At 56.9% G+C, this 20,963-nt stretch overlaps 1 protein-coding gene across 1 annotated transcript in view; it reads left to right on the top strand.

Annotated features, from left to right (window-relative positions):
• The window catches only part of DISC1 (DISC1 scaffold protein), a 63,139-nt gene extending 43,718 nt beyond the window's left edge, over positions 1 to 19,421 (top strand). Inside the window, 4 exon segments of the mRNA XM_079763483.1 lie at positions 8,368 to 8,428; positions 10,883 to 11,105; positions 18,997 to 19,143; positions 19,280 to 19,421. Coding sequence (XP_079619609.1) covers positions 8,368 to 8,428; positions 10,883 to 11,105; positions 18,997 to 19,143; positions 19,280 to 19,297 — 449 coding nt within the window. The 3' untranslated portion in view covers positions 19,298 to 19,421.
• Positions 19,422 to 20,963: the final 1,542 nt, after the last annotated feature.

Raw genomic sequence — 20,963 nt, 5'->3', positions numbered from 1 at the left:
GGAAGGGAGAGGGGTAGAGAGTTAGAAACATCGATGAGAGAGAAACATCCATCAGCTGCCTCCTGCACACCCCCTACTGGGGATGTGCCCGCAACCAAGGTACATGCCCTTGACCGGAATCGAACCCGGGACCCTTCAGACCGCAGGCCGACTCTCTGTCCACTGAGCCAAACCGGCCAGGGCGACTTTGATCTTTATATAAAGAGCCGTGGAGCCCGGCCGGCGTGGCTCAGTGGTTGAGCGTCGTCCTGTGAACCAGGAGGTCACGGTTCGATTCCCGGTCAGGGCACAGGCCCGGGTTGGGGGCTCCATCCCAGTGTGGGGTGTGCAGGAGGCAGCCGACCCATGGTTCTCTCTCCTCATGGATGTTTCTCTCTCTCTCTCCCTCTCCCTTCCTCTCTGGAATCAATACAGATCTATTGTAAAAAAGAAAAGAAAAAAAAAAAAGACGTGGCCGTGACTAGTTTGCAGCGCTCACCTTCATGAAACCCAGAGGGTCGCAGGCTCGTCCGTGGACGCCTTGTTAGCGGACCCACGTGTGACAGCAGCCGGCTGTAACGGGCGTTTTTTTAAGAAAACTCCCCTCTGAGTTCCAATGAAAACGCTGCCTCAGAGGTTTTTGTGCCGAAACAAATGAAACGCTGACAGGTGGGATCTCTCACGCACACCGTCTTCAGGGGCCGAAGGAAAATACCTGATGAGGCTGTTTGCCCCGGGGGCGGGGGGCGGGGGGGGGGGAGCCAGGATTAATACGTTTTCTCTCTGCCCCTCCCGTTGAGCCCGCTGTTATTGTGAGAGGGACACACACAGACGTTTTAAAAGCTGAACTGTAGTTTTGTTTTTAGCCTTTTTGAACTATGGTGGGGGGAGGGGAGTACGGTAGGGGAGCGAGTTCGTGCCGTGATCCTGGGATACGCATTGTCCGTCCGAAAACGCGAGGCCACATTTCCAGGCCTGACTCCGCCCGTCCAGACCCAGCCAGCGGGAGGCGGGCCTCGGCTGAGGCGTCGCGGGGTGGGTTCGAGGCTTCCACTTTCTTTCTGTTTACTGTATTTTATTTTATTGATTTCAGAGAGGAAGGGAGAGGGTGTGAGAGAGAGAAGCATCCATGATGAGAGAGAATCATGGATCGGCTGCCTCCTGCACGCCCCACACTGGGGATGGAGCCCGCAACCCGGGCATGTGCCCCAACCGGGAACCGAACCCTGACCTCCTGGTTCACAGGCCGACGCTCAACCCCTGAGCCACGCCGGCCGGCCGGGCCTTGCTGGTTTCCACGAAGCAGGAAACACCATGTGTTCTCCCCACCGATTGGTTCCCTGGGTGGGTCACCGGGGTCATCATTTGCCCACAGCGAAGTGGCACTCATCTTGGTTCATTGTTCTTTTTTTTCTTCTTTTTTATATTTTATTGATTTTTTTACAGAGAGGAAGGGAGAGGGATAGAGTTAGAAATATCGATGAGAGAGAAACATCCATCAGCTGCCTCCTGCACACCTCCCACTGGGGATGTGCCCGCAGCCAGGGTACATGCCCTTGACCGGAATCGAACCCGGGACCCTTCAGTCCGCAGGCCGACGCTCTATCCACTGGGCCACACCGGTCAGGGCTCATTGTTCTTAAGGCAGCGTTGACAATACGCGGCTGCCCCGTCTTGGGTGCGTAAGTCGGCGTTCATACAACACGCTCCGTCCGTGTTCACATCCGTGATGATGAGAAATGTGCTGGAAACCGTGCGTGGCTTCGGGTTCTGGGTGGATTTCCTTTCTCCTGAAGTTTAAAGGGTGTGGCCAGTGGGATTCTGGTCACGCGGGGAGAGCTGAGCTCCCCGTGGTGAGTGTGGGGGGAGGGGCGGGCCCTCACAGCCGTCTAAGGGCGGGTCTCCCCAGCTACTGCCTGGGACTGGGCTCTGGGGAATCTGGGTTACATTCAGCCTTAGCTAATCTCCTAATTTTATTTTTTTGTGGCGAAAACGCCTCACCAAGCGCATCGCTGCCCGGACTCGACGGGGAGACTTCTTCTGAGAAGCCCTTAATCCTCTGGGATGAGTCAGAGAGCGCGTGTGAGGGCGTCTGTTTTGGGGGATGTTTGACAGCCACGGCAGTCTCTCTCACGCGCAGGATTTTGTGCAAAAAGAATGTGCACGCCCGGCCGGCGTGGCTCAGTGGTTGAGTGTGGACCCAGGAATCAGGAGGTCAGGGTTCGATTCCCGGTCAGGGCACAGGCCCGGGGTGCAGGCTCTTGGTCCCCAGTGCGGGGCGTGCAGGAGGCAGCCGATCGTGATTTCTCTCTCATCACGGATGTTTCTCTCTCTCTCTCTCCCCCTCTCCCTTCCTCTCTGAAATCAATAGAAATATATATTTTTAAGAAGAGACTGTGCAAGATGAGTAAAAGGAATTTCTAGGCGTGTCCTCAGCCGAATGAGATTCGTGTGCCTGCATGTTTCTGCAGGAAGCGATCGTTGGCGATCAGCGGCTGAAGTTTAAGTGTCCCTGCCGGTCTCCGGGGCAGCGTTTCTGTCTCGGCACGTTGACATTTTTTTTTTTAAAAGAATAGTTTATTGATTTGTCTAGAGAGAGTGGAGAGGGGAGGGCGGGAGAGAGAGAGAAACATAGATGTGAGAGAGAAGCGTCAGCTGCCTCCTGCACGCCCCCTACCAGGGACAGAGCCCGGAACCTGGGCCTGTGCCCGTGGTCCCACCTCCCGGTGCCTCGGACGACGCCCAACCCACCGGGCCACACTGGCCAGGGCAGGCCAGGGACCGTGCGGACCAGATCCACTGTGTTGTCTGGGGCTCTCAGGGTCAGGGTGAGGGGGTGTGAGCGCAGGCAGAGGTTGGGGTCACACGGAGCCCCTCGGGAGGCAGGCGAGGTCAGCCGTGTCGCGTTCAGGACCGTGGCATCCTGCACAGGTGTCCCGGGCGTGGAAGGCCGTGCCCTCCCGTGTTGGCAGCGTGCCGGCCCGCTCCAGAGCCCGCCTCGGGGATGGGCATTGTTCTCTCCATCCTGCCTCTCCTCCGCCTCCCCCACTCCTGACAAAATATGGAAATCCTGTCCCCACGTCGCCGCGACCACAGTCCTGCGTCTCACAGCCAGAGGAGGTATTTTTAACCCCGGGACTTCGAACACGGCTTAAATCATTCATGCTGCCGTCTGTGCGGCTGCTGCCGCGTCGTCACGTTTCCCAGGCCTAATGAGCCCCCGCGGCCCGCACTGCCGGGGGCCTGCCCCTGGCTCCTGGCGAAGGCAGCCGTGCAGGGGGGGGGGGCGTGCAGGGGGAGGGGCCGTGCAGGGGGAGGGGGCCGTGCAGGGGGAGGGGGCCGTGCAGGGGGAGGGGCTGTGCAGGGGGAGGCAGGCGGCCTCCTGGAATGTGCGAGTCCTCAGCCTCCCCAGCCCGCGCTGCGGGAGGCTCCAGACCCAGGAGCAGACGCCCCTGCGGGCGGCCCTCAGGTGAGGGGGGTGTTCAGGGAGCAGAGGGGCCCTCGGGGGCTTACACACCGGGTGGGAAGAAGAAAACAAATGGAGGGTGAGCCCGGTTTGCTCTGGAGACTGGCAGGAGGAAGTTTTTAAAATTTAATTAATTAATTTTTAAATGACAGTTTTTGTCATATTTATTATTTGTATTGATTTCAGAGAGGAAGGGAGAGGGAGAGAGAAACATCCATGATGAGAGAGAACCATGGATCGGCTACCTCCTGCAAGCCCCCCACTGGGGATGGAGCCTGCAACCCGGGCATGTGCCCTGACCGGGAATCGAACCCTGACCTCCTGGTTCCTAGGTCGACGCTCAACCACTGAGCCACGCCGGCCGAGGTTGGAGTCCTTTCTATCACAAGACCCGGCAGCCTGTCCATCAGTCTGTCCCTCCTGGCGGCACCAGACACGCTGACCCCTGGGACGCTCTGTCCTTCCTTGGCGTCTGCAGACCCTGCCCTCCTGGGGGTCCTGCCCGTCGGCCCCTCTTCCTAAGCACTTGGTCTGGGGTTCCGTCCCCAGCCCCCCTCCCTCCCTCCCTCCCTCCCTCCCTCCCTCCCTCCTCAGTCTCTGCCCGTGGCCCTGGCGCTCACTCCTTCCTCCTCTCCGGGTGTGAACATCTCTTCACCCAGGTGACTCCCTGCTGGCTCATGAGGTCCCGAGGTCGTGGGCTGGAGATCGAGGTCCCCGTGGGGACCGGGTGCACCAGCCGTCCCCGGACAGGGCCTGTCAGCACCCACCCCCTCCCTCGCCCTCGAGGGGCTGCCCTCGGGGCTGAGCACGCCCAGGCCGGGCCGGCTCCCCAAGCAGGGGGCGCTGTGCTGCCCGCACATGGACGTGCAAGCGCAGGGACATGTGCACATGTGTTTTCACGCCTCTGCCCCGGGACCCAGTTTCTGAAAATTAGATTTCAAGCGTTCCAGCCTCCTCCCCGCAGCTCACGCGTCTGGACGTTGAGCGCCTAATTGAGAACGAGAGGCGTGGAAATGGGACTCATCTCGCTCATTCTCCGTGCCACCGTGGTGGGCTATTTTTAGGCAATCTGTGCTCTTCGGGGCGTGTGGGGGGAAGAAGGGGGAACCGTGAGCTGGGGCGATGCCGCATGCGCTCACGGCACCTCGTTTCAGCATGTCCCGTGTGCACAGCAGCCTCGCCCCAAATCACGGTTCCCGGTGAGAGACGGAAATGCCACGTGTTCTCCGGGGCCACGCGGGGCCGTGGACGGTGTGCACCGTGGGTCTCGGTGGGGAGCTTCCACCTTCTTCTTTCTGCTTCCCGCCCACACGTGCCCCTGTCCCCGCCACGCCCCCTGGGAATCGAACCCGCAACCCTTCGGTGCACAGGCAACGCCCCAACCAGCTGAGCCACACGGACTGGCCTTTTAGTTTTAGTTGTTTTTTTTTTTAACACAAATTGGTTGAGAAAATAGTATTTCATTTGAAAAATGAAGTCCCCAATTCTACGCCTGTTCTATCAAAAGGCACGAAGAGAAGTAAATTGTGTGCGTGGGTGTACGGCACGTGCACATGTGTGTGCCATGTTTGTATGCACGTGGCATGTGCACACACGCACCTACATGTGGTGTGTGCTCACGTGCATGCATGCAAATGTGTGATATGCCTGCATGTGGCCTGTATACATGTGTGTGACATGTGCCTGTGCATGCGTGTATTTGAGGGGAGTAAGGTGAAGAATCGACGAACGAGAGTGTATATTCTCGAATGCACACTCCCAGGCAAGACAAATAAAGAGGCATTTCCAGGAATTGTTAAACGATTGTCACGGAATCAGGGAAGCGGTGCCGCAAACCTCAGCTCGCGGGCGGCAGGGGGCGCGGCGGAGGGAGGCGCCTGGCTGCCGGGACGTGCGGGAGGGGAGGGGGCGTGCGGGGAGGGGGCTGTGTCGTGTGGAACCGGCCGTGCCGGCTTTTTCCCAGCTGCTCCCCGTGCCTCGCACACGCGGTGTTTCTCTGTCACGGAAAGTGCTGAGCTGGGAGCTGCGTGCTCAGGGCGCGGGAGACGCAGGCGGGAGCAGGTGCGAGGCGGGACGGGGAGGGTGACTGGCAGGTGCCGCCCGCCACCGGGCACACACGGGTGGGCTGGAGCCCGCGTGTCTGTTACGGAGCGTCAGCGCTCGGGCTAGAAGCAGGGCTTTCACACCGCGTGCAGCGGGTCTGCCCACTGCTCCCTCCTTCCTCCTGCCCACTGTCGCCCCATTGGAGCCCGAGCCGGTCCCCATGAGCGCCGAGACGGGCAGGTCCCTGGGATGTGCCCAGGTTCAAGGGCACCGGGCGGGGCTCTCCGAGGCGGCCGCGGCCACACACCACCCCAGGACGACGCGGTGGGAGCAGAAGTGCAAACATAGTTCAGCGTAATCCATTTACCGTTTAAAAAATGTTTCTAAAAATTGACTTCAGAGAGGAAGGAAGAGGGAGGGAGAGAGAGAAACGTCAATGATGAGACTCATCGATGGGCTGCCTCCTGCACGTCCCACAGTGGGGATGGAGCCCACAACCCAGGCATGTGCCCTGACCGGGAATTGACCTGTGACCTCCTGGTTCATAGGTCGACGTTCAACCACTGAGCCACGCCGGCAGTTTTTAACCCCATCAAGCTGGGCCGAAGCTCTTTCCACGATGTGCCCAGAAGGACTGCCTCTTTAAGTGTCTGTCCTTGAGCTGACCTTGAGCAGTCATTTGTTCATGCGGCCGTCTGCCACCACACCCGGTTTTCTCTGCGGCCCCCGTGCCCTCCGCGCTCCCCGCCCCGTGGCGGGCTCTGAGAGACGTTAGATGGATGTCAGCCTGAGAGCCCGTGACAGCCCCTCGGAGAAGCGGCTCCCGGTCGCCGCCCGTTCCTTCTGCAGGACCCGTGTCTCCTCCTCGCTCTTCTGTCTGCAAATCGCGCACCAGCCTCAGAGGAAGAGAGAGGACCGCACGCTGAGCGCTGTTCCCCGGTGAGCAGCGGAGCGAGGCCGTGGCCGAGTTAGCGATGGTGTGTTTGATCGGTTCCGGCCCCGGATGATGGGCGATGACGAGGCTAACGCGGGGAGAGGAGGAGCGGACTGTGTCCGAGAGCCCCCCAGGCAGAGACTCCGCGCTGCGCGGCGGGCAGCCTGGCTTGTGCTGTCCACGCACCCCAGCGTTAGCGTGGGAGCCCGCCCCTGGGCCTCCGTTACCGGAGAGGGGAGAGTGGAATAGGCATGATGGTAGGTGCTGTCCTAGCCATCGTGGTAGGAATTCTAGAAGTGGCAGCAACCTCACTGAGGACGGCCACCATGGGATGGAGACCTGTCGGCCGCCTGCTCTCCTGGGCGCTCACAGCGACCCCCTGGCCAGGAGGCCCTGGCCCCACATCCACCCCGTCTTGTCTCTGTCCATGAAGCGCCTCTTGCCCTGGCCAGTGTGGCTCAGTGGACAGAGCGTCGGCCTGCGGACCAAAGGGTCCCGGGTTCGATTCCGGTCAAGGGCATGTACCTCGGTTGCAGGCTCCTCCCCGGCCGGGGCCCTGGTCGGGGCTCGTGCAGAAGGCAACCATTCGATGTGTTTCTCTCTGTCTTTCCCTCCCTCTTCCACTCCCTCTAAAAACCAATGGGCAAATATAAATATCCTCAGGTGAGGATTAAAGAAATAATGAAAATAAAATAAGGGCCTCTTCACCTGGCCGGCGTGGCTCAGTGGTTGAGCGTTGACCTATGAACCAGGAGGTCACGATTCGATTCCCGGTCAGGGCACATGCCCGGATTGCGGGCTCCATCCCCAGTAGGGGGCGTGCAGGAGGCAGCTGATCCACGATTCTCTCTCATCATCCATGTTTCTGTCTCTCCCTCTCCCTTCCTCTCTGAAATCAATAAAAATATATTCAGCCCTAGGTGGCTTGGCTCAGTGGATAGAGTGTCGGCCTGTGGACTGAAGGGTCCTGGGTTCGATTCCGGTCAAGGGCACAGGCCTGGGTTGTGGGCTCGATCCCCAGTAGGGGGCGTGCAGGAAGCAGCCGATCAATGATTCTCTCTCATCATTGATGTTTCTCTCTCTCCCCCTCTTCCTTTCTCTCTGAAACCAATAAGTATATATTTTTAAAAATAATAAAAACGTATTTAAGCCCTGACTGGTTTGGCTCAATGGATAGAGTGTCGGCCTGCGGACTCAAGGGTCCCAGGTTCGATTCCGGTCAAGGGCATGTACCTTGGTTGCGGGCACATCCCCAGTAGGGGGTGTGCAGGAGGCAGCTGATCGATGTTTCTCTCTCATCAATGTTTCTAACTCTCTATCCCTCTCCCTTCCTCTCTGTAAAAAATCAATAAAATACATTTTAAAAAAAAGCATTTAAAAGACAGAAAGCGCCTCTTTGCTCCGTGGCGCCGTCACCGTCAATCCTTCCTCCAGCACTTGGCCGTGACGGGCACCGTGTTGATCTCTTGTGGGAGCTGATCCACAGCGTTGGGAGCCGAGCAGGGCATGTCTGCTCCCTGGCGGGACCCCGAGTCCCGCTGTTTCTCAGCGAAGGGTCCCCGATTCCTTGCCTCCCCCGTGAGGTTCCTCCACGGGAGAGGGGGGTCGTTCCTCAATCCCGTTCTCTTCCCCAGACGCTGCAGCCAAGCTCCTGGCTACCAGGTGGGTGAGGGGAGAGGCACAGGGCACAGGGAGGCTCCTGCCAGATCCAGGTGAGCCGCCTCCTGAAGACAGGGCAAGGGCGGCCGGTGCCTGCTCCGTCCGGCTCTGACTCGGGCCCCCGGACATCACTCCAGGCAGCCACGCCCACGGACGCACGCATTTTGCCAGCCTCGGGTGCGGTCAGCAGCAGCGGCGTGGCCGCGTTCCTGTGGCGTTTGGCTTTGGTGGAGGCGTTCTGGGTTTGGCTCCATCTTTGCATCCGCTCCGGGCGCTTGTTTTGCAGAAGCCAGCGTGAAGGAGGAGGCCGAGAGGTACCTGGACGCGCTGGAGGACAAGCTGCTCAGGTGAGGGTCATGACCCCCGTGTCCCAGGCTCCATGCCCGTCTGTGTCCTGTGTTCTGACAGCACGGGGGGAGCCGAGCAAAGGCCAGCAATTTCATCATGGAAGAAGCAGGGGCTGCATAAACACCTCCCAGCCCCTTCCCCTGCACTAAACGTAAACGGGTTAAAATGTTGCGCGTGTCCGTGACCGGGGGAGATCTCACATCCCTCTGGTGTTCTGTAAGAAGAGGATCCCTCTCCGGTTTGTTCAGTTGAGGTTCCCCGCCTCGGTCTGTGTCTCTTTTCTTTTTTTCGCGTCTTACGGACGCTGGCCCAGCTTCTGCGATAGGAGAATTCACATCTTGGGGTTCGGTGTGGAATCCTGATACTGCCCCAGCATGAACATTCCTGTTTGCTCTTTCTTTCTTTTTTTAAAAAAATATATTTTATTGATTTTTACAGAGAGGAAGGGAGAGGGATAGAGAGTTAGAAACATCGATGAGAGAGAAACATCCATCAGCTGCCTCCTGCACACCCCCTACTGGGGACGTGCCTGCAACCAAGGTACATGCCCTTGACCGGAATTGAACCTGGGACCCTTTCAGTCCGCAGGCCGACGCTCTATCCACTGAGCCAGACCGGTCAGGGCTCTTTCTTTTATTTTTTTAACCCAATTAGGAGTTCAGCGTTGAGACACGTCAGGGACACGGCGGCCCGTCCAGATGGGTCTGGTTTTGCGGACGTGTGCGCGGGGAAACAGCCACCGGGCCTGCTTCTAATCCAGGAAGCGCGTCTGAGTGTGTACGGCGTGCTGCTTCCTCGGGTCCGGCTTCCTGCAGACGGCCGCGCTGCTGTTTTGGAGATTGTTTCTCTGCTACGATAATGCCGTCGCTGAAACACGCTTCCCCCCTGAGAGAGGACGGGAGGGGCCGTCTCGCTGAGCCCTGCTGGGCCCTGCGGGGCAAGCAGGTGCTGCTGGCTGCCCTCTGCCGCTTGGGAAGCAACCTCTGACCGCGGGCTGATACCCCCCTGCCTGGGCCCCGACATAGGGGAAGGTGGTCGCTAGAGAGGTGGGGTCAGGAGGCCTGTGGGTAGGAGGCGCCCTCCGAGGAAATGCCTCTCCTCCTTAAGAGGAGGATGCTCACCTGGGCCAGGGGCTCTCTCTCTGTCCGCTTCCCCCTTTCCGGTTCCAAGGCAGGTTTCTACACGTTCCTTTAAAAAAATGTATTTTTTTTTAGCTGAAACCGGTTTGGCTCAGTGGATAGAGCGTCGGCCTGCGGACTGAAGGGTCCCAGGTTCGATTCCGGTCAAGGGCATGTACCTTGGTTGCGGGCACATCCCCAGTGGGGGGTGTGCAGGAGGCAGCTGATCAATGTTTCTCTCTCATCGATGTTTCTAACTCTCTGTCCCTCTCTCTTCCTCTCTGTAAAAAATCAATAAAATATATTTTAAAAAAAATTGAAAAAAATGTATTTTTATTGATTTCAGAGAGGAAGGGAGAGGGAGGGAGAGACAGAAACATCCATGATGAGGGAGACTCCTGGACCGGCTGCCTCCTGCATGCCCCTCACTGGGGATGGAGCCCAAACCCGGGCATGTGCCCTTGACCGGGAATGGAACCGTGACCTCCTGGTTCATAGGTCGACGCTCAACCACGGAGCCACGCCGGCCGGGCAGGATGGCATGCCGTTTTAATTTGCTGACATGCTAGGAACCTGTTGGCTTCAGAGGCAGGATGAATACGAGCTCAGCTCCGCATGGGACGTCTGAGATGCTCATGCCATCGTTTTGAGGGCTCTGCTGTGTCCTCGTCTCACGGGACGTGGGGTGACAGTCCCGAGCAGCCTCGGCAAATGTCGTCTAGACAGAATATTGAGCACAGCGTTTTCTCTGATCCCGTCTGCTCCCTCCGCCTCCCCACCCTCCCACCCCAGCCGCCCTGATTCACACACCACGGGTGGGACACTGGCTACCAGCAGCCGCTGCAGACACTCTCCCTGCTGGGCGAGTTCCTTTAATGGACGGAGCCCACCCCAGGATGGCTCTAAGTCCCTTATCTCAGCCGCCTCAGGCCGAACCCAGGCTGCTCCCTCCTGTCGCCGCTGATGTAAAGATGGCATTTGTTGAGCTGGGAGGCCTTGATGGGGCTGGATTGTATGCGGGGCCTCCGCGGAGAATCCCGCAGCTCCCATTCATCCCAAAAGCGGGGCCTTTGAGTTGTGCTTCTTAAAAAAAAATAAAGTTCCCCAAAGACATTGTCACATTATTTATGTCGGCTGCCTCCTGCACGCCCCACAGTGGGGATGGAGCCCGCAACCCGGGCCTGTGCCCCGACCGGGAATCGAACCGTGACCTCCTGGTTCCTAGGTCGGCGCTCAACCGCTGAGCCCCGCCCGCCGGGCAGGTGGCCCAGCTCTGGACCGGGGCTGAGGAGACCCCCCGATTGATGTGTGTGCCTCTGCTCCCCTCTGTCTTAGCTGCACATGTCCGCTGCTCCGGAGAGTGTGGGAAGCCGACGGGGAGGCGTGCCGCTTGCTGATCCGGAGCCTGCAGCCCCCGGAGCCGCGGGGCAGCCTTTGTGCAGAGGATGAGCGGCCGCCGGGTGACCAGGATGGGAGCAGGACCCCCCGGCAGGCGTCCGGGGAGCGGAAGGCGCCCCCGGCTCCCTCTCCCCACTGTGCTGCCAGCGAACAGAGAGAGGTCTGTCCATCCCAGACCTTCAGCGGGGGTTCGGGGCTCCGCGCCGAGGGGTTCGGGACCACACGCCCGCTGAGAGCAGTAGATATGGGGAGGGCTTCCCCACGGGACCGGGCGCACTTTTTGAAGTTTTAAGAATGCCTGAGTAGGGTCATCACAATGGAGAATTTTGGCCCCAGCTGGTGTGCTCAGTGGATAGAGCATCGGCCCGCAGACGGAAGGGTCCCGGGTTCCATTCCAGTCAAGGGCAGGTGCCTCAGTTGCAGGCTGGATGCCTGGCCCTGTCAAGCCATGGTCCCTGGGTCTGGGACAGCTGAGACACAGGGTGGGCTGGAGGTGGGGAAGGTGGCTTCCACTCTCAGCTGGCTAACTCTCAGCTGGTTAACTAACTCTCAGCTAAACTACCTCTCAGCTAGCTACCTCTCAGCTAAACTACCTCTCAGCTAAATTACCTCTCAGCTAGCTACCTCTCAGCTGGTTAACTAACTCTCAGCTAACTAACTCTCAGCTAATTACCTCTCAGCTAAACTACCTCTCAGCTAGCTACCTCTCAGCTGGTTAACTAACTCTCAGCTGGCTAACTAACTCTCAGCTAGCTACCTCTCAGCTACTAACTCTCAGCTGGCTAACTAACTCTCAGCTAGCTAATTAACTCTCAGCTACTACCTCTCAGCTGGCTACCTCTCAGCTGGATAACTAACTCTCAGCTGGCTACCTCTCAGCTAATTACCTCTAAGCTAAACTACCTCTCAGCTAGCTACCTCTCAGCTGGTTAACTAACTCTCAGCTAGCTAATTAACTCTCAGCTACTACCTCTCAGCTAGCTAACTCTCAGCTGGCTAACTCTCAGCTAGCTACCTCTCAGCTGGATACCTTTCAGCTAGCTAACTCTCAGCTGGCTACCTCTCAGCTAACTAACTCTCAGCTGGCTACCTCTCAGCTAACTAACTCTCAGTTGGCTACCTCTCAGCTAGCTATCTCTCAGCTAGCTACCTCTCAGCTGGATACCTCTCAGCTGGCTACCTCTCAGCTAACTAACTCTCAGCTACTACCTCTCATCTAACTAACTCTCAGCTGGCTACCTCTCAGCTGGCTACCTCTCAGCTAGCTACCCCTCAGCTGGCTAACTAACTCTCAGCTAGCTACCTCTCAGCTGGCTACCTCTTGGCTAACTAACTCAGCTACTAACTCTCAGCTAACTAACTCTCAGCTAGCTACCTCTCAGCTGGCTACCTCTCAGCTGGCTACCTCTCAACTGGCTACCTCTCAACTAGCTACCCCTCAGCTGTCTAACTCTCAACTAGCTATCTCTCAGCTAACTAACTCTCAGCTGGCTACCTCTCAGCTAGCTAACTCAGCTGGCTACCTCTCAGCTAACTCTCAGCTAGCTAACTCAGCTGGCTACCTCTCAGCTAACTACCTCTCAGCTAGCTACCTCTCAGCTACTACCTCTCAACTGGCTACCTCTCAGCTAACTAACTCTCAGCTAGCTACCTCTCAGCTAACTAACTCTCAGCTAGCTACCTCTCAGCTGGCTACCTCTCAGCTGGCTACCTCTCAACTGGCTACCTCTCAACTAGCTACCCCTCAGCTGTCTAACTCTCAACTAGCTATCTCTCAGCTAACTAACTCTCAGCTGGCTACCTCTCAGCTAGCTAACTCAGCTGGCTACCTCTCAGCTAACTCTCAGCTAGCTAACTCAGCTGGCTACCTCTCAGCTAACTACCTCTCAGCTAGCTACCTCTCAGCTACTACCTCTCAGCTGGCTACCTCTCAGCTAACTACCTCTCAGCTAGCTACCTCTCAGCTACTACCTCTCAGCTGGCTACCTCTCAGCTAACTAACTCTCAGCTAGCTACCTCTCAGCTAACTAACTCTCAGCTAGCTACCTCTCAGCTACTACCTCTCAGCTGGCTACCTCTCAGCTAACTAACTCTCAGCTAGCTACCCCTCAGCTAGCTAACTACCTCTCAGCTACTACCTCTCTGTGGCTGCTCCCGCTCTCCCTGCAGCGCATTGGTGCCAGCCTGCCCCTCACCTGCCCAGGGAAAGGCAGTCGGCTCTGCGGCTCTGCCTCCCCTCGGAAAGTTCTGGAAGGACTTTTCTGTGCTCCAGGGCTGGGCTGTGGCTCCTCCCACTAATTAAAGCTAACTGGTGCCAGGAGAACACCCACGGGCCCGGAGCGCTCCATCTGGGGAACGCCTTTCCCTTTCACCGCCGGGGAGCAGTGGGCGGCCACCGCCCGGCAGGCGGGCCCTTCGGCGGCCTTTTCACGCAGGAGGCTCCTCGGGGCATCTGGGCGGCTCCCTGCGCGCTGCTGAGCAGTTTCCAGTCCAGGGCTCCCCATTTCTGGCAAATGAACTGACCCTCTGCCCGCTTGGCCGCCTCCCTCCCTCCCTCCGGGGCCAGGGCCGGCGTCAGGAGCGTCCTCCATCTCCCCCCCCCCCCCCGCCCTCCCGCAGGCCAGGACGCACCTCCTGCGGTCTGTGCATCTCCTGTCTTTTTTAAAAAACACATATTTTTATTGATTCCAGAGAGGAAGGGAGAGGGAGAGAGAGAAACATCGATGATGGGAGAGAATCACTGATGGGCTGCCTCCTGCACGCCCCGCTCTGGGGATCGAGGCCACCACCCCGGGCATGTGCCCTTGACCGGAATCAAACCCGGGACGCTTCAGTCCGCAGGCCGACGCTCCGTCCACTGAGCCACACCAGCTGGGGCCATCTAACATCTTAATGTACCTTTCGTGTCTTATTTCCTGTGTGGAGTGTAGACCGGCCCAACACCCCCCCTCACCCCCCCACCCCCCGCCGTGGGGTTGCATCCAGCCAGGCATTTAACGTCAGTAACTCTAGACACCTCACAGTTGCACGCTTTACCAAGAAAACGTTTAGAAATTAAAAAAAACGTTAAAATGGACACAGATGACACTGGGCACTGGGTTCTCGGGGTTTCTCTTAACTCTTTGTAGTTCAGTCTTTTCCAGCGACAGGCAGCTCGCAGACCCCATCCCCCCTAAAGAGGACCCCCCCTCCCCCCCAACCTGGGCCGTTTCCATTTTCTGACACAAAAGGGTCTTAGGGTTCGATGTCACCGTCCCGGGGACCCGAGTCCTCGTGTGAAATAGCGGGTGTGTAGGTCCGTGCTGGGCCATGAACATCATCGGCAGAGTCTGCCGCGCTCAGCTTGGGCCTTTCGCGGAACTGTGTGCACGGAAGGCGTCCACAGGCTCTCGAATGGTCGTGCCGTATGAAATACAGCTGAGCCCGGCCGGCGTGGCTCCGTGGGTGAGCGTGACCTAGGAGCCAGGAGGTCACGGGGGTCAGGGCACACGCCCGGGTTGCGGGCTCGATCCCCAGTGTGGGTGCATGCAGGAGGCAGCCGATCCATGATTCTCTCTCATCACTGATGTTTCTCTCTCTCTCTCCCTCTCCCTTCCTCTCTGAAATCAATAAAAACACATTTAAAATATTACACTGAGTGGCCAGATTATGATGATCTCTGAACGCATAATAATCTGGCCACTCAATATATATATATTAGAGGCCCGGTGCATGAATTCGTGCATGGGTGGGGTCCGGCCAGCCTGGCCAGGGGAAGGGGACATGGGCGGTTGGCTGGCCTGCCTGCTGGTTGAACTCCTGGTCGAGGGGACAATTTGCCTATCAGCCTTTTATTATGTAAGATACACAGAGTGGCCAGATTACTATGTGTTCAGAGATCATCATCATCTGGCCACTCCGTGAGTATAGATAGCTGCAACCCCAGGCTGGTTAACATTTATGAGTTCTCTGCAGCGTCTCCTTCCATCCGCTTCCCCGCCATGTTTTCCTCACCACTTAGGACTGTGGTCGGCAAACGGCGGCTCTTTGGCCCCACATGCGGCTCTTTGGCCCCTGGAGTGTGGCTCTTCCACACAATACCACGGCCTGGGCGAGTCTATGTTGAAGAAGTGGCGTGAGAAGAAGTTTAAGTTTAAAAAATGTGGCTCTCCAAAGAAATGTCAATCGTTGTGCTGTTGATATTTGGCTCTGTGGACTCATGAGTTTGCCGACCACTGACTTAGGACATCTGGATGCTCTTGAAAGACACCCCACTCCCTCGGTGTAGCCCTGCCAGTTGGAGATGTGGATGAACCCTTGTGTTACAGGGAGTACCGACCACGTACCTTTCGTGGCTTAGTTGGCGCCACGAGGCCCGCGGGCGCTCCCCCGTGGCTGCAGGGTTCCGTGTTTATGTGGGGAGAGGAATGCTGTACCGTCTAGTTCAAAGGGATGCGAGAGATGCCCCTTGTGGGATGGGCGGGGCTTTGTCTGAGGTACACGCTCTTCATGTGGACGATTGAAAAAAACACACGGAGAGAGAACCCTAAGCCTCCCTGGAATGTACTTGCCAGGCACCTACCTGGGAGAACAGCCCGAGGGAACAGCCCGGAGGCTGTGCTGTCAGTGCCGAGCTGAGGAAAGGCCTGATGGGACGCGTCAGCTCCGCGCATGGACGGCGGTCAGCGCCCCCGGCTCACCTGGAGCTGCAGGAGGGGGAGTGAAACGTAACCCCCGCACAGGCCTCACGAGGTTCAGGTTGCATTTTCGGGTTGTGCAGGACTGTATGTTTGCAGTGTGTGTGTGTGGGTTTACATTAAAAAAGATATATATATATTTTTAAAATATATTTTATTGATTTTTTACAGAGAGGAAGAGAGAGGGATAGACAGTTAGAAACATCGATGAGAGAGAAACATCGATCAGCTGCCTCTTGCACACCCCTTACTGGGGATGTGCCCGCAACCAACGTACATGCCCTTGACCGGAATCGAACCTGGGACCCTTCAGTCCGCAGGCCGACGCTCTATCTACTGAGCCAAACCGGTCTCGGCTCTTTTTTTTCTTTTTAAACCCAGACACCTGGGACTTACTCCCAGAGAGTTTTTTTTTTAAAACATATTTTTATTGATTTCAGAGAGGAAGGGAGGGAGATAGAAACATCCATGATGAGAGAAAACCATGGATCGGCTGCCTCCTGCACACCCCGCACTGGGGATCCAGACCACAACCCGGGCCCGTGCCCTGACCGGGAGTGGAACCCTGACCTCCTGGTTCCTAGGTCGACGCTCAACCCCTGAGCCACGCTGGCTGGCTGGGTTTTCCATGCTGTAAAACGTAAACACTGCCCTGGCCCAGCAGTTCATCAGTGCCGACGGGGGGAGAGCCCTGGCTGTCGTTTCTTTGCGATGGAGCCCAGTTCACAGGCCGCGTGAGGTGTTTGTACGGACAGGCAGCTATTTCTGGGGCCTGGCTGCGTGGCCGAGGGGAAGGGGGGACTGAGTAAGAGCACCCAGAGCAGGAGTTCCCAGGTGGGCTCCTTCCACACCCGGGTCCCAGAGGATCCCAGTGGATCCCAGTGGATCCCAGCAGATCCCAGCCAGGGCCGAAGGAAGTGATGATTTCAGAGCACAGTGCCTGCACAGGGCATGGCCCACGGGAAGTACAGGCTTCAGAGGCACTTGATTCCCCAGAGGAATTTTAAATCCTAGCAAGGGGCATGTCCTCAGTTACGAGGTTTTTTTTCCGCTTTATTAGTTGACTAGAGGCCCGATGCACAACATTCGTGCACTGGTGGGAGGGGTCCCTCAGCCCGGCCTGTGCCCTCTCACAGTCCGGGACTCCTCGGGGGATGTCCACCTGCCGCGGAGGCGGGAGAGGCTCCTGCCACCGCCACAGCGCTCACCAGCCATGAGCCCGGCTTCTGGCTGAGCCTGCATTGAGCGTCTGCCTCCTGGTGGTCAGTGCATGTCATAGCGACCGGTTGTTCTGCCGTTTGGTCAATTTGCATATTAGCCTTTTATTATACAGGGTACCATTTCACACATCAGAGTGCCTCCTCATAGAGGTACTTTTTTTTTTTTAAATATATTTTATTGATTTTTTACAGAGAGGAAGAGAGAGGGCTAGAGAGTTAGAAACATCGATCAGCTGCCTCCTGCACACCCCCTACTGGGGATGTGCCCGCAACCAAGGTACATGCCCTTGACCGGAATCGAACCTGGGACCCTTCAGTCCGCAGGACGATGCTCTATCCACTGAGCCAAACCGGTTTCGGCCATAGAGGTACTTTTGACAGCACTGGAAAAAATCAACTATTTCAATATTCTTTAAAAAGATGTTTTCACTGATTTTAGCAGGAGGGGATGGGGAGGGAGAAGGAAAGGGGGAGGAAGGCGTGGCTCAGGGGTTGAACGTCGACCTAGGAACCAGGAGGCCACGGTTCGATTCCGGTCAAGGGCCCATGCCCGGGTTGTGGGCTCCATCCCCAGTGGGGGGCGTGCAGGAGGCAGCCGATCCATGATTCCCTCTCATCGTGGATGTTTCTATCTTTCTCTCTCCCTCTCCCTTCCTCTCTGGAAAAAAAAAAAAAAAAGTCCTTGGTGTTGTCAGCCGGAGCTGTGACTGCTCAGGGAGCGTGTGAGGTTCAGGGATCCGGGCAGGCCCGCCACCGAACGCCTTTTTGATCTGAGCATAAACTTTTATAGATAAATGTTTTTGGAAAAAAGTCACTTTAATGGGAAAATCCTGCCCAACAAAGGAAGCCCCGCGCTCTGGTTTGCATCAAGCTCCCCGGGCCTGGCGAGCAGGACGGCGGTCTGACATCTGCTCTAATTCGGCACAGCTGGGCCGGCGGCCCCCGCGGCCAAGTCTGCAGGTTTTGATCGTGAAGGGAGTTAAGCAAATTGTACTGGAAAGGCTGCCGGCTGAGCTGGCGCTACCGTATCAGACCCGCGTGGAGGGGCAGGAGGGAAATGGACTGTTCTTTTCTTTTCTTTTCTTTTTAAATATACATTTTATTGATTTTTTTGCAGAGAGGAAGGGAGAGGGATAGAGAGTTAGAAACATCAATCAGCTGCCTCCTGCACACGCCCTACCGGGGATGTGCCCACAACCAAGCAAGGTACAGGCCCTTGACTGGAATCGAACCTGGGACCTTTCAGTCTCCAGGCCGACGCTCTATCCACTGAGCCAAACCAGTTAGGGCTCTTTTCTTTTTTTTAAAAAAATAAGCTTGTTTTATTTATTTTTTACTTTTTGTTAATCCTCACCCCAAGATCATTTTCCATTTATTTTTAGAGAGCGTGGAAGGGAGGAGGAGAGACAGACAGACAGAAACATCGATGTGAGAGAGACACATCGATTGGTTTGCCTCCCACACGCGGGGGATCGAGCCTGCAACCCGGGTACGGGCCCTTGAGCAGAGAGTTTAAATACAGACATTTTCGTTTTGAGCGAATCCTGGAAGCATTACTGGATCGTAGGATATAAACAATTAAAAATTTAAAATTCAGACCATGTCCTCTGAAATTGCTTTCCCAAACTCTCCCAATCTGTATATCATTAAAAAAAAATAATAATAGGCAAGGATTGTATATTTTGGGGAGAAATGTAAAGCCGTATTTTATTTTATTTATTGAAATATATTTTATTGATTTTTTACAGAGAGGAAGGGAGAGGGATAGAGAGTTAGAAACATCGATGAGAGAGAAACATCGATCAGCTGCCTCCTGCATGCCCCCCACTGGGGATGTGCCCACAACCAAGGTACATGCCCTTGACCGGAATAGAACCTGGGACCCTTCAGTCTGCAGGCCGGCGCTCTATCCACTGAGCCACACCGGTCAGGGCGATAAAGCCGTATTTTAAAACGACTTAACTCAGCTTTGACTTGTATTTGTTTTAGCCCCGAAATGAGGATGGGGCCATTTGATGCCGTCAGGCCCCCTGCTCCGCGTCCGTGTGGAGGCGGCTGTGAGCGGGGACGCCGTACCTTCCGTGTGAATCGCACAGGCGTTCACGGCCCTGAGAAACCCCGTGGCTTACACGCCCTCTCTCCCCCCTCCGGCCAGGAGCCGCACAGCCTTTCCGCAGAGCTGGGAGAGAAGTGCGAGGCCATCGGCAGGACGCTGCTGTGCCTGGAAGACCAGCTTCACGCGGCCGTGCAGAGCCAGGACGAGGCCCTCATTCATATCCTTTCCGTCCGTTCGTGCGGAGTTGTAAGCGCGACTCTTACAGAACGCCCCGGGGCCCCAGGCCTGGGGGGTGGAGGCGCACAGGCCCGGCCGCTGTTCCCCGTTGAGCTCAGGTGTCCGAGGGGATGCAGGTGCGATGCTGTCTCTCTCGCTTTTGTAGGGACATCCGCGTTGTTGACGATGCGACGAGCCCTCTGGGAAGTGGCCTTGACGTTCAGACCTGCTCACCACAGCCCAGGGCAGGACGCCGTCTCTGGGGTGTGGAGCTGGGTTTGTGGGGCCCTGGCAGTTGCGGGTCTGACTGGCTCAGTTTTCTAGGGGCTTTAAAAAAAAATAAAAAAAATCCTCCCGCCCTGGCCGGCTTGGCGCAGTGGATAGAGCATCGGCCTACAGACTGAAGGGTCCCGGGTTCGATTCCTGGTCAGGGCACATGCCCGGGTTGCGGGCTCGATCCCCAGTGGGGGGCGCGCAGGAGGCAGCTGATCAATGACTTTCTCCCATCATTGATGTTTCTCTCTCTCTCTCCTTCTCCCTTCCTCTCTGAAATCAATAAGTGTATTTTTTAAAAAAATCCTCCCTTGATGATATTTTCCCATTGATTTTTAGAGAGCGGAAGAGGGAAAGACAGAGAGAGAAACACATGGATGGGTTGCCTCCTGCACGCGCCTCCACCAGGGCCCAGGCTGGGGAGGAGCCTGCAACTGAGGTACGTGCCCTTGACTGGAATCGAACCCGGGACCCTTTGGTCCGCAGGCCGACGCTCTATCCACTGAGCCACACCGGCCAGGGCTCTCGGGGCTTTTTTGAATGCCAAGGAACCCCAATCCATGTTGGGTTTTATTTTATTTTTTAAAATTTTTTATTGATTTCTGAGAGGAAGGGAGAGGGAGAGAGGGAGAAACATCAATGTTGAGGGAGAATCATGGACCGGCTGCCTCCTGCACGCCCCCACACTGGGGATCGAGCCCGCAACCCGGGCATGTGCTCCGACCACCGGGAATGGAACCGTGACCTCCTGGTTCCTAGGTCGATGCTCAGCCCCTGAGCCTCGCCGGCTGGGGGACCCTTAAGATTTCTGCAGGGCTAAATGAGGCTGCGTTCAGGAAGTATGCCGAACACACTTCTCATACGTGGCCAGTGCTTGGTTTCAGGTACAAAACTATATCCTCCATGTCCACTCCCCCCCCCCCCCCGAACCCACTGCCCCCGCTCAGCATCTCTGTCACAACCTCAGACCACATCCTGGTAGAGGTTTCAAAGGAAGTCGATGCAACTGTTTTGTACCAAACGCTTAAAGGGATTGATCCGTGGCCGCACCGCGGTTTATCTAAAAAGCCATTTAATTCTAACAAACGGCCGTGGGTAGATGGGGACTCCGATCCCTCCGGGCGAGCTGAGGAAACGGAGGCTGAGACATCCGGGTGCTGGTCCAATGGTCCAAGGTCACATCTACCCAGTGCGTGGACCACCAGGAGGCGGACGTAAAGGGTCGGGCCCGTCTGGGGGACACGCAGTCCCGGTCCACGTTTCAAGCTCTAATGAACGCGTTTTACTGACGTTTGTGTATTTTTTTAAATCCTCACCCAAGGATAGGTTCCCATTGGTTTTCAGAGAGAGTGGAAGAGAGAGGGAAAGACGAGAGACACATCGATGGGAGAGAGACACAGCGATGGGTTGCCTCCCTGCACATGCCCCGACCAGGGCCCGGGCCGGGGAGGAGCCTGCCATTAAGGTAGATGCCCTTCACTGAGGGGTCCTAGGTTGCGAGAGGGCGCAGGCCAGGCAGAGGGACCCCACTGGTGCAGGATGGGGGCCGGGGAGAGATGCGGGAGGTTGGCCAGCCG

Source organism: Cnephaeus nilssonii (genome assembly GCF_951640355.1).
Source record: "Cnephaeus nilssonii genome assembly, chromosome: 23".
NCBI classification, from domain to species: Eukaryota; Metazoa; Chordata; class Mammalia; order Chiroptera; family Vespertilionidae; genus Cnephaeus; species Cnephaeus nilssonii.
This window is presented reverse-complemented; position numbering and strand designations above follow the sequence as displayed.